This window comes from Phocoena sinus, chromosome 1 (genome assembly GCF_008692025.1).
Source record: "Phocoena sinus isolate mPhoSin1 chromosome 1, mPhoSin1.pri, whole genome shotgun sequence".
Taxonomy (NCBI): Eukaryota; Metazoa; Chordata; class Mammalia; order Artiodactyla; family Phocoenidae; genus Phocoena; species Phocoena sinus.
In genome coordinates this window covers 157,636,195-157,652,967 of record NC_045763.1, presented here as the reverse complement: position 1 = coordinate 157,652,967, position 16,773 = coordinate 157,636,195, and the positions used below count along the sequence as shown (strand labels likewise).

Below are 16,773 nucleotides of genomic sequence, written 5' to 3'. Positions count from 1 at the left end.
ACACAAAATTATATGCCTCTTATGATTTTGTTATTAGATTCAGTTAATTACGTTCTTAATTAAAAATAAAACTCTCAAGGAGAATTTGTATGTGGCTTTTTACCTGTGTTATTAGTTGTATTATTGGAAATGGAAATAGAAATTTGTTTTGTCTTTGACTTGTGGCACCCAGAAATCTGTTTAGGAATTTTGTAAACATTAGTCAGCAAGTATTTGAGCAAGGTACACATCAGTGTACTAGAAAAGCTCTATAATTTATCACAGAAGCTAGAAGTAATTTTTAATATTACCAAAAACCTTTGGAAAGACAGAGTAATTTGCAGCTTGGTTCACATAAACTGATTACTGTTTGGGAAACAAAACAGAGAGGCTAGGCAAATTTAAAATTATTATTAGCTGGGGAAAGCAAAATTTTATACTTGTTATAAAAATTAATAGTACTTGGCCTTCATTATTTCATTTCTGTTTCATGTTCTAAATGGACTTACTTAGATAAGCTGATAAATCTACTTGTAATCTAAAATGTTCTCGTCAAATATTCATTGAGTGTGTGTTAGGAGCCAGGACAGTGTGAGAAATCCTAGAAAAATACAAAATGATAAAATAGCTATTACAGTTTAGTGCTTCAAGTAGCACTAAGGAGATAAGACATAACCAAATAACATGATTAATTGCTGAATTAAAGTTACATCAGTTTTCCTACATTAAAACCATAGTATTGCTATGCAATTTAAATGCTAAAATTTTAGAATTATAAAGGGAAGAAAAGACCCATAGAAGCTATATCTAGTATCTTTTTCCCACTTATCCCTGAAAGATTTAAATGCTTTATATGTTAATTTATATTTCCCTAAAAAGATCCCTTTTCTCAGAAATACATTCCATTTATAAGCAGTCAGGAAAGTCCTCCTTAAGTAGTATTCTCAAAGTCTCTCACATGGAAACATCAAAGTTATATATTTTCTCATTGGCTTCTCAGTTTGAGGCTTTAATATACCAGAAGATCATAATTTTAAAATACCTCAGTTTGTAAAATTATGGCAGGTCCTGTCACCTTTTTCTGTTCTTACAATTTTTAAAAATCTTTCAATGAGCTTTGAATTTTTTTTTAGAAAAACTTGTTAAAATTCTACATTTTCTATTTTACTTAGGAAATCCAAACTTGTCATTATTTCAGTAGATAATAATGCTTATTAAAAACCAGGTATGTTATTATTCTTTACTATGTAATTCAAAGTATAACAAATAAACAGTGTTTATTAGTCATTATTTTTGCAATTCTATGTCCCCTACGTAGAGTCCATTTTTTGTGAGTGAAACTTCACAGATGGGACAAGTCACAAAAGCAAGAATGAACACAGTAAACTTCTCTGCCATAAAACACATTAAGAGAAAAAAGAGAGCAACAGATGTAGGTTTAAGATCAGATGACCCTGATTTTCATCTCATACAATTTGCTTTCTTGACTCTCCTATTAGTAATCTACCTATTTGTGCATTTTGGCATTGTATTTTCTTTTTAAACTACACTGTCACAATGTTGGCTTATTTATTCAAAGTTTTACTTTATACTTAAGCCATTTCTTAACTTCAGAATCTAAGGTAATATGATACTCGTTTGCCCCAATAAGTTCCTTATTTGTTGTTTTATTTTATAGATACAGATATCAGTGAATCTGGCCTTTCAGTGAGAAGTACTGGCTCAGCAACTTCCTTGGCTAGTCAGGGAGAGAGAAAGAGACGAACCCTTCCCCAGCTTCCAAACGAAGAAAAGTCTCTTGAGAGCTCCAGAACAAAGGTTATAGCCCAGAGGTCAGAGATAGGAGAAAAGCAAGACACCGAACTTCAGGAGAAAGAAGCACCTACACAGGTATACCAGAAAGATAAACAGGATGCTGAGAGAGCCCTGAGTAAAATGAACAGGGCAGTAAATGGTGAGACTCTTAAAAGTGGTGGAGATAATAAAACCCTGCTTCACTTAGGCAGCTCTTATTCTGGGAAGGAGAAAAGTGAAAATGATAAGGAAGTTTCTTTTGTAAAGCAAACATTAGCTAAAATCCAGCAACAAGAACAAAAGGAACAGGCACAGTGGACACCTACTAAATTATCTTCTTCAAAAAATATTTCAGGTCAGATAGATAGATGTAGGGAGGAACCTTTCAAACAGGAGTCACAACCTCAAGAAAAAATTCCAGGACTTTCTACAAGCAAAGGAGAAAGAGTGATACAAAATGAGGGTAAGCGAAGAAAAGCTGAGGAAATTCTGAAAAGTCAGACTTCAAAAGGAGGAGACAAGAAGGAATCCTCCAAGTCATTAGTGCGGCAAGGAAGCTTCACTATAGAAAAACCTAGCCCCAACATACCCATAGAACTTATTCCCCATATAAATAAACAGGCTTCATCTACATCCTCTTTAGCATTAACAACTGCCAGCAGAATACGAGAAAGAAGTGATTCTATGGATACTGATTCTAGTTTGGACACAACCCTTATTCTAAAAGACACAGAAGCAGTAATGGCTTTTCTAGAAGCTAAACTGCGTGAAGATAATAAAACTGATGAAGGCCCAGATACTCCCAGTTATAACAGAGACAACTCCATTTCACCGGAATCTGATGTGGACACAGCTAGTACAATCAGTCTGGTTACTGGAGAGACTGAAAGAAAGTCAACCCAAAAGCGAAAGAGTTTCACTAGTCTCTATAAAGATAGGTGTTCCACAGGTTCTCCTTCCAAAGACGTTACAAAGTCATCATCTTCAGGTGCTAGGGAGAAAATTGAAAAGAAAACAAAAAGTCGTTCCACAGATGTAGGTTCTAGGGCAGAGGGTCGTAAATTTGTGCAGTCCAGTGGAAGAATAAGGCAGCCTTCAGTAGATTTAACAGATGATGACCAAACCTCTAGTGTACCTCATTCAGCCATCTCTGATGTTATGTCATCTGATCAGGAAACTTACTCTTGTAAATCTCATGGAAGGACTCCACTTACCTCAACGGATGAGCATGCACGTTCCAAACTGGAAGGAAGTAAAGTAACTAAATCCAAGACTTCTCCTGGAGCACCTGGCTCATCCAGTAAATCAACCACTCTCCCAAGGCCACGACCCACCAGGACTTCCCTCTTGCGCAGAGCCCGACTTGGTGAAGCTTCAGACAGTGAACTCGCCGATGCTGACAAAGCATCTGTGGCTTCTGAAGTGTCCACGACAAGTTCGACGTCGAAACCTCCCACAGGAAGGCGTAACATTTCTAGGATTGATTTGTTAGCTCAGCCTCGTAGAACAAGGCTTGGCTCATTATCAGCTCGCAGTGACTCTGAAGCAACAATCTCTAGAAGCAGTGCCTCTTCACGGACCGCAGAAGCCATCATTAGAAGTGGAGCCAGATTAGTACCTTCAGATAAATTTTCTCCTAGAATTAGAGCTAACAGTATCTCTCGACTATCTGACTCCAAGGTCAAAAGTATGACCTCAACACATGGCTCTCCTTCAGGTAAATTGGATCCAGACTTTTTATAATATTAGCATATTTCTTTTATGTTTTGGGACTCCTTTTTAAAAAAATTAAATATTAGTGTTGATTCCCAAAATTTTCAGCAGAAAGGTCATGCTGTAGAGGGGTTTGTTCCTATAAAAATTACTTTATTTAGCTTAGTAAATGGAAAATTCAGAAGTTATACACACTTCCAATTAATGTCCTGGTACAAAATAGTGATTTCAAAATTAGAAGTATATTGAACCGATTTGGAATTTTAATTGTCTAGTTGGTGAGGTATCTGGATTTGTGTGTCAAAGTTAGATTAGGAATTATTATCTAGTTTATACAATAGAAATTAATAAAAATTAATATTGTGCTTCTAAAAACATGTTTAACTTTTAAACATCTTCACATAATTCTAAGAGTCTGAAGAAAAGCAGTATACCCTTTATTTACCCCTTTCAGAGCTAAATGAAATAATCAGTTTTATCCTTTTTTCCTATTTATTTTGAAACATCTTGTATTTTTTTAAGTTAAATCTGTTTATGGTTGGGGCAGATGAAAACTGATCCTTAATTTATTGCAGTGAAAGAAGATGGATTTGAGAGACAGTCACTAAGCATGTGGGCGAAACTGGGCTATAGAAATTTAACTGGTTATGAGCATTATCTCATAAGGTGCCGTTATATCGTTTAACTAGTGGCAGTAATTAGCTGTCATTGATTGTAATAATTACAAAAGCTACTTTCTCCCCACCAGATTTAACTGCTTCTGGCATATTTGTCTGTTTATATACTTCATATTCAAAGCCATAGCCAGTGAGAATACATATGTGATCAAAGAGTACTAAGACAGATATTGGTGTGTGTCCTGTAAAGATGGTCTCATTACTTTATAATCAGCTTCATATGTGGGTGTGGCTGAAAAGGACAGTTGAGGGGAAACCAGCTGTTAAAAGACTTGAAGATTCATTTCCATCAGTCATCTAAGTGAGCCCTAAGTCTTGAGTGAAGAGTAAAGGGAAAGTTGGTGTGCAATCTTTTTTTTTTTTAAATTTTGACTTCTATCACGATATAGCCTACAAGACCCAAAACTAGTGGTACTTTGCAAGTGTTATTTTTTTCATTTTTTGTTCCTCCTCTCTCCTCCTCACTGCTGCTTTTCTCCACTCCATTCACATTCCATCTCTCTCCTGGTCTGTGGGTGAGGTGGTGATGATCATCATGGGTGTAAGCTGAAGATAGATAGCATACAGTCTTGAATTCCAAAAGAATAGATGACATTTCCCTTATTACTGTTGTCCTCCTTGTCTCTACACTTCAGGCTTTGGTTGGTGGTTCATGGGTTTGTTGCCAAGTATTTTAAAAGTGCTCTCACTTGATTTATGTTTCCCCAGTGTTGTTATCTGTTGTTCCATGTGGCTCTGCTTCTTCAGTTCACAGTTCCTTTGTGCTGCATTCTATGGTGTGTACTCTTAGCAGATTTCTTCTGCCACATTGCTTGTTTCTTCACCTCATGTCTATTTAAGTTCATAAAAATGTTTAAGTATTCTCCTGTCTTAACATAAGCTGTGACATAAGTTATATGTTACCAAGTAGCATGAAACTCTTGGTAACTCTTCCTTCGGTACTAGTTATCTAGCTCTAACACATGAGTGATCTGATTTTATTCCTCAGTGTTTACCAGAGGGGCTTATTTGAGATGCAAACCAAATATGATTACTTCAGCAAGTCTAAGAAACAGCTATAAGATGCCATATATATATATATCTTTAAAGATATATTTTGTTTTCTGCTTCTTTGAATGCAGAACTTCATAAACATCTTTCTGTGTCCAAAAAGTACCTGTATTGCTTAATGAAATTTCCTAGGGCAAACTGAGGTATGTGATCTTGGCCTTCTCCATACTTACTAGCAGTATATTAAATAATTAGAGTCATGGAATTTTATAGTTCGAAGGGTTATTCAGTTTAGGGAACTAAGGCCAAGAGATGGAATAACCTGACCTGGTCACATAGATATATATAGCAAGAACAGGTTGAGAATCCAAAGCTTTTAATTCCCAACCTATTGCTTTTTCGACCACAGCCAGTCTAGCTCTGAGAAATAGTCTCTACTTGTGTGCAAGCTTCCAGAGGACAGCTGGACTCTATTGATTATCATGAATATATATAAGGCCAATATACAGTATAAAGATTTTGGTATTGTTCACCATAATCTTTGTAATTATGATGTTTTACCAAGTTCATGTTCTCTTTTCCACCTTATTGAGCGTGAAGCCACATTGTGATCCAGGATTATATATTCAGATTCTCTCAAGGTGCCCATTTACAGTTTTATATCCTATCTAGGACAATGACCAGGGTCTTTCAGTCAGGGTAACATACTAAAATATAGTTACATGTGGTAGGTAGTAAAAATTAAAACAAACAAACATACTTTTTTGATTTTCCTAATTGAGGTATCTTTGATATTATGATACTTCTACTTAATATAATTATAAATCTTGAATGGAAAAAGAAAATAAAAATTCATAGCTTTTGAAATATGATTTAAAAGAATGTGAAACCATACTTGTCAGTGTTGCTATTCACACTATAAACTTCAAAGGTCTTAGAAATGTCTGAACTTAGAGCCTGTGATGTCCAAATTGTCATATGTAAAAACAATTCTATAAAGCTTCAAATTCTGTATTTTAACCTATGTTAAAAAAAAGCTTTTCAAAGAAATATATGTGATAAAAATAGAAGCATGGAAATCTCGGATTTAGCAAAATTAGGAGTAAGGTTTCTTTTATGCTTCTTTAATTCTGATGTAATTTGTTTTTAGGAGTTCAGTTCCCCCCACACCACGAAAATTTCTACAATGATCCTTCAGTATGAAGTTATATTAAAATATCCAGATTTATTTTCATACGATACATTTAAAATTTAGCACCCTGAATTATCAAAATAAAGCAGTTGGTTTTCATTATGTTTTAAGTACACATTCTAAAATTTTTAAAAATCATGTTAACATCCTTAGAATTTTTTTAGACCGTTTGCTTTCCCACTTTTATTCTAATCCTCAAAATTTATAGATGGTAGGAGTTAAAAGTTGGACATGCATGACTTGAGTTATTTTTTCTCAGGTCAAAGACCAATACAGAACACTGTCAGGGATTTTTTCCCTCAAATGGTCTCATTGCTACTTGCTTATAAATATACATGTAAAACGTGTTTGTGGCTTAATTTCCCACAAAAATATTCTGATACAAGTATGAAGATTCAGTGTTTGTTTTCTGAAATGTATTTGTTACATCTGTAGATGTGGATGTGTTTTGATGTCAACAGAGTTTTGGTTAGCAGTAAAAGAAATCAAAACAGTCACAGATAAATTATCCTAATAACTCTTTTTCCCTTTTTAAATTATTTATACGTCATAGATAGGCTGTTTTCTTAGTGAATGTAGTAGTTTATTACTTCCACAAGAGGGAGTGTTGCATAATTTTATAACTAAAATAAGTCTTTTTAACTAATGTAACTAAAATAATTTTCAGGTTAGCTACAAAATTAATTAAGCCCATCTTAGAACTTTTTCTCATTTTATTATATGTGCTTTCTAGCACTTCATCAACCCAAGAAGCTTCTTAGAGATTGGCATTTCAGATACCTTCAATACAAATTTCCAATTTAAGGATTTATCTGAAATGCCTTATTAGTACCAATGTATGAAATAAGCCTAATGATATAAAATTACATTTGATTCTCTAAATGATTTTACCTAAACAGGATGAAATTCAAGAAAAAACTAAAAAAAATTTTCAGCACTGGTAAAAAAAATATCACAAAAACAGTCATTCTGTGAGAAGTCTAGGATGTATTTTTTTTTTTTTTTTTTTTTTTTTTGCGGTACGCGGGCCTCTCACTGTTGTGGCGTCTCCCGTTGCGGAGCACAGGCTCCGGATGCGCAGGCTCAGCAGCCATGGCTCACGGGCCTGGCCGCTCTGCGACACGTGGGATCTTCCCGGACTGGGGCACGAACCCCTGTCCCCTGCATCAGCAGGCGGACTCTCAACCACTGCACCACCAGGGAAGCCCTGTCTTTTTTTTTAAATTAGTCTAACTTGAAATGTTTGGGTTTTTTAAAATATAAAATATTTATTTTTTGTAAAGCACTTGGAATGAATTTTGCACTCTGGGAGTCCGTAGACCTGGCTTAAACTTTGATTTAAGCAATGCAAGACCTTTCTGGGCCTGATTTTTATCTATAAATTCAAGAATTTGGACTATCTAATGTCTAAGGTCATTTTATTCTAAAATTCTATGAAATAAGAAGGTACTGGGGAAAGTTAAAAACATTTTTACTTGAAGTTTGCTCTGCAGTAGCTAGCAGATTATAGGGATTTTTCTTCAGATAAAATGTATTGATGCTACAGTTTGGAAGCAAAGGTTAACGCAAAGGTATTGAGAGAAGTTCTTCGACAAATAACAGGTCAGAGGTCCTGGCTTTAAACTCCCTTTCTCAGTCCCTTTTTCACCAGTAGTCATCATTTCACTTCTCAGTTCTACACGTTGCTGTTACACAAGCCAGGTTTTGTCCAGAGATTAACTTGAGCTTTGCTTCATAGCACAGCACACCATGTATGGTATGCTTTCCATTGGTAAAGATAACCTTTAATTGTTTGAAGACTTATTAATCATATTTTCATTTTCTGCTATGTCCTACTTATTTTATCTCTCAATTTCAGGAGAACACACCTAAATATGTTACCTTTCAGGTTTTAATATATGCTTTGTTCTTTTGGTTGCTTTTCTTGTTATTTTCCTTCATTCCTCCCTCCCTCCCTCCCTCCCTTCCTTCCTTCTATTATTTTTTAATTTTTTATATAATTTTAAAGGTTACTTTTCATTCACAGTTATTACAAAACATTGGCTATATTCCCCATGTTGTATAATAATACATCCTTGAGCCCATCTTATACCCAATAGTTTGTGCCTCCCACCGGGCCCCCATATTGCCTGTCCCCCTTTGTAAGTTATTATTAGAAGCTTCAGTATTCTTACTGGATTCTAGATAGACCTATAAAAATAGGTGGAAAGTTTATGAATTTCATTTGAAAAAGAATTTTCTCTTTTATTCTTTTCTCCAAAATGTAATGATTCTCTGACCTCAAGACTTTAGACTTAAAATTAAATTCTCATGTGGCTCAACTTATATATTGTCACCTGACATTTAGCACTTGGTTCTCACTTTCTCATTCTGCTTTCATGCGCTCTGCCACTCATAAAATCTATCAGCCGTTGATGCCATTCTCTCTAAATTACCTCTACATTAACTACCTGAGTTCTATAATACCTGCTTATGTTTTCATATGTTCTGCAGTTTATTAAAACTCTTTGTTATTGTTTTTGTCTTCTCTCCAATTTTCAGTTTTAGGTATGGTTACATAGTTTCCACATCAAAAATCAGGAACTTTAACAAATGATGTTTTTTTATTTATGAATTTCCTTTTATGAATCATATTCTAGGATAGCAAAATAAAGAGCATTTAGCATTTAATGAAATGCCTTTATTAAAAAGTACAGATTTGTTTACCATATATCTGATTGCCTTGCCGTATTTCTATTTTTTGAAAAAACTTCTTTGTTCTTGTTCCTTAACTTTTCCTAAAATTGTTTTCACATCTCAGGGTCAGTTCAACTTAAGGAGTTTTCAGATGTCTAGAAATGAGTAAATTTCCACCATGGTAAAAGTAATATTTATGTTAATGAATTATAATGTTAAAATCAGAAATTATATTTATTACCCCCTTCAAAACACTCTATGATTAATTACCTGGAGTTCCATGTATGTATTTGCATACACTTTTACAGAAAGCCGTGAAGTTTCTGCCTATCTTCATTCTGTCAAATAGAAGTTTGAATCCAGGCAAATGGGTAGGCTCTGACTTATGATGTAGTCCTGATTACAGATTTCTTTTTCTCTGTTCTTAAAGCAGTTCTGGGGGTAGTGTGTATCAATTTTGTTTGAGAGCCAACTCAGCCTTACAGAGCCCCAGGCAAAAATGTAGTTAGGGGAGGAAAAGGCAGGAAAGGCATAAAATTCTAGTGGAGTAGTATGAAGGAATTCTAGACTTCACAAACCTACACAGCCTAGAGTCAGTTTCTGTTTTAAAAGAGAGAGAGAGAGAGAAAGAAAACTCTTCTAATATTAATAACAGTTGGAACTTATAGCAGGAGCCAAGGTTTTATCATTTGAGCCACCAAAAACATCTCATGCTTTTTACTAGTTTTTTCTAATTTGAGAAAAGGAAATGGTCAGTATCTAGGAATTAATTCATTTATTCAAAAATATTTATTAAACATTTGTTAGCCAGACACTCTGCTAAGTGCTAGATACACGTTAGTGGCTTAAATAGGCATACTTCCTGCCCTTTTGAAGTTTACCATGAATTAGCTGTTATCTTCCTGTTTTTTACACTTTATGTTTGATTCTTTTATTAACAGTAGTAGTGATCTGTCTGCATTAATTTGTCTTCTGATTTTCAAATGTGTCAGCAAAACCATTTTTTAAATCTTTACTAACCTTAAATAAGAAAGTGATTACCACTTTCTTTAATGTGACTATCGTCAGTATCTTCTGTGCCATAAGTGTCAGTGGTTGTGAGAATAGCTTGTAGGTTTTATTGCCATTGTCTGCTTTCACCATATGCTTTCAGTGTCAAAGCAGCAGTTGTACTAAAGATGCTTTGTTGTGTTTTTACCGTGTAAAAAGATTTTTTCCAATCATAGCATAACAGGATGTTGAATGACAGAGGTAATGTTTTTTTTTCCTGCCATGAGGCATAATTTCCACAGCAGGAATTATGCATATTTGTATGTTGGGAAAAGAGGGTTTTTACCATCTCCATGTTGAAAGTCCATGTGGCATGAGGAAATCTTTTCCTTTATTTTTATTTTTGTTGTTGTTGTTGCTGTCATTTAAAAAAATCCATATCGTCACTTAAATGAGAAATATTTGCAATTAAATAGTACCCGAGTTAAACATTTATGAATAGAGCTTGCTTAGTTGTTTGTCATTAGTGAATCTTTCATCTGAATGTTTATTCACCATGCTACAGAAAATGTGATCTTTCTATTGTTCTTAATTCCTCATTGTTTTTAATTCACCAAAGTATAATGTTTCTATCTTTAAGGAATAGTAGACTTATGGTTTTTGTGAGGTATGTGTACATCAGTTATTGAAAATTGTGCTGTGTGTGCTCTCATGGTGTTTTTGAAATCATGAATTTTATTTTACCTCTTTTAAAAGATAACATAATAATTCTTTTTTTAATAATTAAACTAATTTAGTAAATGCAAGATGGAGGCGCTTTCCTACTGATTATGCTTCCACCTCAGAAGATGAATTTGGATCAAACCGTAATTCCCCTAAACATACCCGTCTACGTACTTCTCCAGCCCTGAAAACGACTCGATTGCAGAGCTCTGGGTCAGCAATGCCTACTAGTTCTTCATTCAAACACCGGATAAAAGAACAGGAAGACTACATCCGAGATTGGACTGCTCATCGAGAAGAAATAGCCAGGTTGGTTTTAATGGGTTATCTCTAAGAGTTGAAATTGTTTCAACTTGATAACAAGTTTAGCTTTTACTTGGTTTGTACTAATAGTCCAAGGAATGAAATCCACAGATAACTATCTGTTATCCACAGATAACTTAGTTTTGTTGGTAGTATTACTGTCTATCCTTTTTTTTTTCATATGGTATTTTTAATGTGAGTGCTACTTACGTATTGTAGAATTAATTTATTTTGGTAAACCACCTTTTCTTATTTCTAGTAGAGATACAGATGAATTAATATAATTTTTGAAAGGTAGTCAGTATCAGCTCTACATAATTGAGAATTGTGCAGCTAAATTTTTGATTACTTTCCTTTTACCTTCCAAAGATGTAATAGTGTACTTGTTAGAGATGTTGCTAATGTTCTCTGGGGAGAATTAGAGTTAGTCAGATTATTACTCACACTTCGGTGAGTTCATTAGATACAGTCAGTACAATCCTTTAATAATTAAATGAAAATATTATTTTGGATGTTAAATAAATGTATTTATAATAACCTGAAGATTACATAATAAAAAGTAAAATTCATGCTGCGAATGTGATTTTTAATTGATAGCATTGTAGTTGAACATTAAAGAGAGGCTCTACTCAAATAAATGCTGTAGTAGTTAAGGGTTTTTTAAGTTTGTAAGGTATTAAATTTTACTGCAGTATGCCACATGTTACCTAAACATTTTCACTGTGTACATGCTAAAATTATTTCTGCCTTTAGTTTAAGACCCTAATCTTCAAGTTTTATACTTGACAACATTTATTAAAGAATTTATTTATAATAATTCATAAATGCTTTTTAAAAAAACTTTTATGATGATTTTATGATGTTCATCTTTTGTTTTCTTTACTCTGTGGACTTCTGTGAATTGTTTTTTTCTGGCTCATTAGTTTAATGTTTAGGTTTTTTGGTTTTTTGGTTTTTTTGTCTTTAATGACTATTCACTTGTGATTGCCTTTAGTTCTTAAAGAACATGCCCTTCTAATCTCATTACGCTGCTTAAACGTTGTTTTTTGGCCGTATAAATGACAATAATTATTGAAGCATTGTAAACCAGTTCTGATTACAGTACAGGCATATATGTGCTTTGGGATCCATGAATTATTATGGGCCCACAAAACTGTTAGTGAGAGAATCTTGACACTACATTTTTTCTTGTGGGCACAGCTGGCAACAGCAGGCCTTGCTCTTGTCTCATCATTTTTCTCCTTCCCATGCAGAAGTCTCACCACGTGAGCTCAAGGGGTACCTGAGGGAACTAGAGTGTTCTGCTTTTTCTTAGGAGGCTTTGCGTCTCAAGCTCTCTACCCCAAACTAGAGCACTAATAACCTTCTTCTGGGCCAAACCCACTTCCCTGCCCCTAAACAGAAAAGAATTATGATACAAAGGGGAAAGTGAATAAGAACTGTCTGTTATATTTTCACTTTTATTTTGTTAGTATGTGCATTTTATTACCCTTGTCTATGTATATTTTATTATCTATAGTAGTACTCTAAAGCTAGGCTATTTAACCTCTAATGATTTCATGCCTTTTTCCTCCAGTTTCTTAGTAGCATTATGCTAATAAAACTTGCTATTGGGATTTAATTTTTCAAGGTATATTTTTCAGCCATACATCTCAAAGCAAGAGAAAGTTCTTTTTGTTTATTAAGAAATTTTAAAAGGCGGAGGGAGGATAGGAAGTATGCAAGGAAAGAAAGTTAATGTTGATATTTAATGTTCCTGTAAGACGCTGATAAGTTTGCTTAATATGAGGAAATTTATTGTCAAATAATTATGAATCACATACTAAATAGAATGGAGAAATACATAGCTTTATTTCTTTAAATTAGCTACCACTTTCACTTAAGAAAACTCACATGCTGGAGCAATACTTTTTTTTTTTTTTTTTTTTGCTGTTCGCGGGCCTCTCGCTGTTGTGGCCTCTCCCGTTGCGGAGCACAGGCTCCGCAGCCATGGCTCACGGGCCCAGCCGCTCCGCGGCATGTGGGATCTTCCTGGACCGGGGCACAAGCCCGTGTCCCCTGCATCGGCAGGAGGACTCCCAACCACTGTGCCACCAGGGAAGCCCTGGAGCAATACTTTTAAGAGTAATAGGTAAAGATATTTTTATTTGAAAAGCACAATAATGATTTTAATTTATTACAAAATGTTTTCTGCTTTGTTATATTCTGTTTGCTTCGATTTTAGAGCTATATTACTAAACCAGCACTTTGTAAGTCCGTACATAGTAATTATTTACCTTCGTTTAAACTTAAAGCACAAAAATTCCATCTGGAATATAAAGAATATAAGCAAAATATATTTAGTCTTTCAATTTGAAGAGGAAACTTTTTTCCAGGTACCCCCGATACATGTGCTTTCGATAATGCTTTTCCCAGTTTCTCCATTATAACACAGGTACAGATTTGCTTCCCTTGGGAATTTCTTAGATTATACCTTTATGAATTTTAGGGTAAACAAAGCTATAATACCACCTTTACAGATTATCAAATATAATACATTTAACCTAAAAATTATACTGGAAGATTATATAATTCTCATTTGGATCACAATGCACTTAACGATATTTCAGTGTTTTAGATTCATTATTACACATTCCACTGTAACATTAAATTTTTTAGGAGAGAGTTCTAGTTAACAATATTTTATTTTAAGGTTTAACAACCAGTTCATTATAGATATGTTATAGGAGAGGATTAAATCATAAAGGCAATATGATATTTTATCCTAATGTTGATTGAAGGTATTATTTGCAAAGGTGAGATCCTCTTGCACCTTTACACCTCTGCAGTTTTATTTTGGATCAAGTTTTTGTATGCATAAGTGCTTTATATATATTGTGAATATGCGTGTAATCCCCGTCCACTCAACAAAGAATTCCTAAGCAACTCCTATGAGCAGAATGTAGTGTTTAGCGTGAGTGAACTGTAAAGATGACTTAGATATGGATGTCCTCAGTTCAGAGTCAGAGGAAAGAAGCAAAAGTGTTGTGTGCAGTTGATACAGGCAGAGTGACAGAAGAGGTTTTAAAAAATAGGAAGTTTGTCCAAGTATAAGATGTAAAGGTGTATAGTTATTGGATGACCAAATTGAAGATAATACAGAGCCAGCTAAATAATAGGAGACTTTGAATGCCAGCTACGAAGTGTACATATTATTTTATATATGTTGAAACTTTAAGATTTTTGAAAAGGAAGGTAACTTAAGATCTATATTAAAAGAAGGTAACTCTGAAGGGCATTTTGTAGAATTGTTTGAGAGAGAAGAGAGCCTAGAGATAAACTAGTAATCTATTCTAGAAGTTAATGTGCAACATATTGAAGACCTGAGACAAGATAGTGTTAGTGAGGGTACAAGTGGAGATATGGACGTGTAACAGCTGACAGCGTTTGATGATTGCCAGCATGACTCCATGGTTGTTCAAATGGATATTAGTAAGAATAAGGAAGACAAAAGACAGGAAGGAAGGCAAGCTTCGTTTTGGACATACTGACTTTAAGGTACTTAAGGAACAGCCATGTGAAAGCATATGGCTCTGCAACATAGGAAGCTGATGAGAGCTAGAATCATCGTTTTGGAAGTCAAAGAGAAAATACTTGAAGCTGTGGTCATAGATGATATTGCCAGGAAATGGTGAGTGAACCTAGAATACTGTCGAACTCAGAGGTGTAACCTAAATTATAAGGATGCAGTATACCTGAATGATCAGAATCGTGGACTCTGGGATCAAGCCTTCTAGATTGAAACCCAGCTCTACCCACAAGGTCTGTATGACCCTTGACAAGTTAAGTGACTGTGCTCTAGTGATCTCATGCATAAAATGGACGTAACAGTAGTGCCAACTTGAGAGAGTTGACAGACTGATGCATGTGCTTGACATATAGTGCTTGACATATAGTAAGCTAGCAATAAATGTTACATTTAAGTGGAGTGCAGAGAAAACAGTGTGGTGTGTGTGTATACTCAAATATGATTATATTTAGAACTTAATTGTGAGCTTTCCGTTTTCTGTATGACTCCAGATGTAATTGGAGTTTCAGAATCAATGCGATATTCTTATAATTTATAAAATATTCTATTAGGCTTACCCTATACAAATAGGAAACCTAAGAATCTCAGCCAAGGTTTTGTTCACATTTTCAATCCAAACATTATTTTAAAATGTTCTTTTTTACCTGAGAATAATAACGCTGATATATAAGTGATCTGTTTTTTTTCTAAATATTGAAATGATTGTTAAATAAATGTATCACAGAACACCCACCTAATGAGTCCTACTCCCTGATTTGATAGCCTCCAAAGTAAAGTCATCTGACACTTCATGTCAAGAGGGAAAAAGCTTTTATTATTACTAAGTCTTTTACATATAATACTTTCATTAGTGAAATTCAAATAAGAATACCTATCAAATAATTTTTAAAAATTTTAGAATAGAACTATGGTTTATATTTTTCAAGCCTAAATAATATTTGCAATTAAAATTACAAATGTATGGTAATCTTAACGATGAAAAACCAAATACTTGTAATTTTAATACATTACTAAAAGCTTTTTCGTTTTATTTTTTTGGTAAGAGTCAGTTTAATTTAGTGGCCAGAATTAAGTGGTATGGGGTTCCTTATAATCTATAAAGTAATGTAATGAAACATCTATACATAGTAATCTATTTTAGTTAAAAAATTCTTTTAATGGCAATACAGTTAAAAGATATACTATATTTGGGGGTATGTGTGGAAGTGAGCTTTAATAATACTAAAGTATTTTTTATTTCGGAGAAAACACCATAGAGATAAAATTTACGTTATCAAGGAATAAAGTACATCTGTTCAGGCAGTTTTAAGCTTTATTGGTTCACAATAGCTGAAGTCCAGGTCCAGCCTCTGTCTGTTTGTTCTGTTGGGCTAGGCCAGATCCAAATAGCAAGGGTAGGAACAAAACATCTGCCCAGAATAACTGGCAAGTGACAGTTATTCTTCAGTTTCTTATAGTTTTTCAGCATTTCCTAGATATTATGCCTTCATCATATTCTCTGACCTGAGGGTACCTTATACTGCCTCTTTGCATGTACTTTGGCTGTCTCAAATCTTGCTCATTGAATAAGGGCAGTATTTTCCTGTCAGGTGACTTCACACCATCTTCTTTTAACTTGCAGACTTTGTGTCTGGTGGAGATGGCATGGGGTGGTGTGGTGGTGGTTGTTTCTTTAATTTTTCTCATTTATTTAGGAACTGTTTATTGATGGCCAAGAGTGTGCTAAGACCTTCAAAGTTATCTTCTTACCATTACCTCTTCATGACTTGCTCAGTTTATTTGAAGCATATTTATAAGTTTAAAGACTACACTTAAGTAAATATAACGTATCTGTGGTGCTAAGCTCACGTTTAAACTTAGTTTCATTGAAGAAAATGGGAGGTAACTTTTTAAAAAAATATATAATTAAATCCCTACCTCTTTTGATGGCCAGAAATAGATTCTACATACTTCATTCCTCTATTTGGGCCAGCCATTAAATTGCTTTGGCTACCCAAAAGAGCTTCCAATTTCAATCCATTACTCTCCCAACCTAAGCCAGTCTTTTGTGGCTCAGGTTACCTATTTCTCCCAATTCTCCATGCTTTCATTAAATGCCTACAATAGATGTGGATTGCCATAATTCTTTCATTAAGGTTTTTTGTAATATTGCATCAAAATTCCATCAA

The 16,773-nt window shown here is 34.3% G+C and overlaps 1 protein-coding gene across 17 annotated transcripts in view; it reads left to right on the top strand.

The window, feature by feature from the left end:
- The window catches only part of CEP170 (centrosomal protein 170), a 149,007-nt gene that overhangs the window by 113,881 nt on the left and 18,353 nt on the right, over nucleotides 1-16,773 (top strand). For 14 of the 17 annotated variants that reach the window (XM_032628794.1, XM_032628707.1, XM_032628806.1 and 11 more), the window contains 2 exons: nucleotides 1,658-3,490; nucleotides 10,809-11,043. In XM_032628794.1, the coding sequence (XP_032484685.1) occupies nucleotides 1,658-3,490; nucleotides 10,809-11,043 (2,068 nt within the window). The remainder of the gene's footprint in view (nucleotides 1-1,657; nucleotides 3,491-10,808; nucleotides 11,044-16,773) is intronic. The other 3 variants (XM_032628800.1, XM_032628750.1, XM_032628741.1) reach the window with 1 other exon arrangement.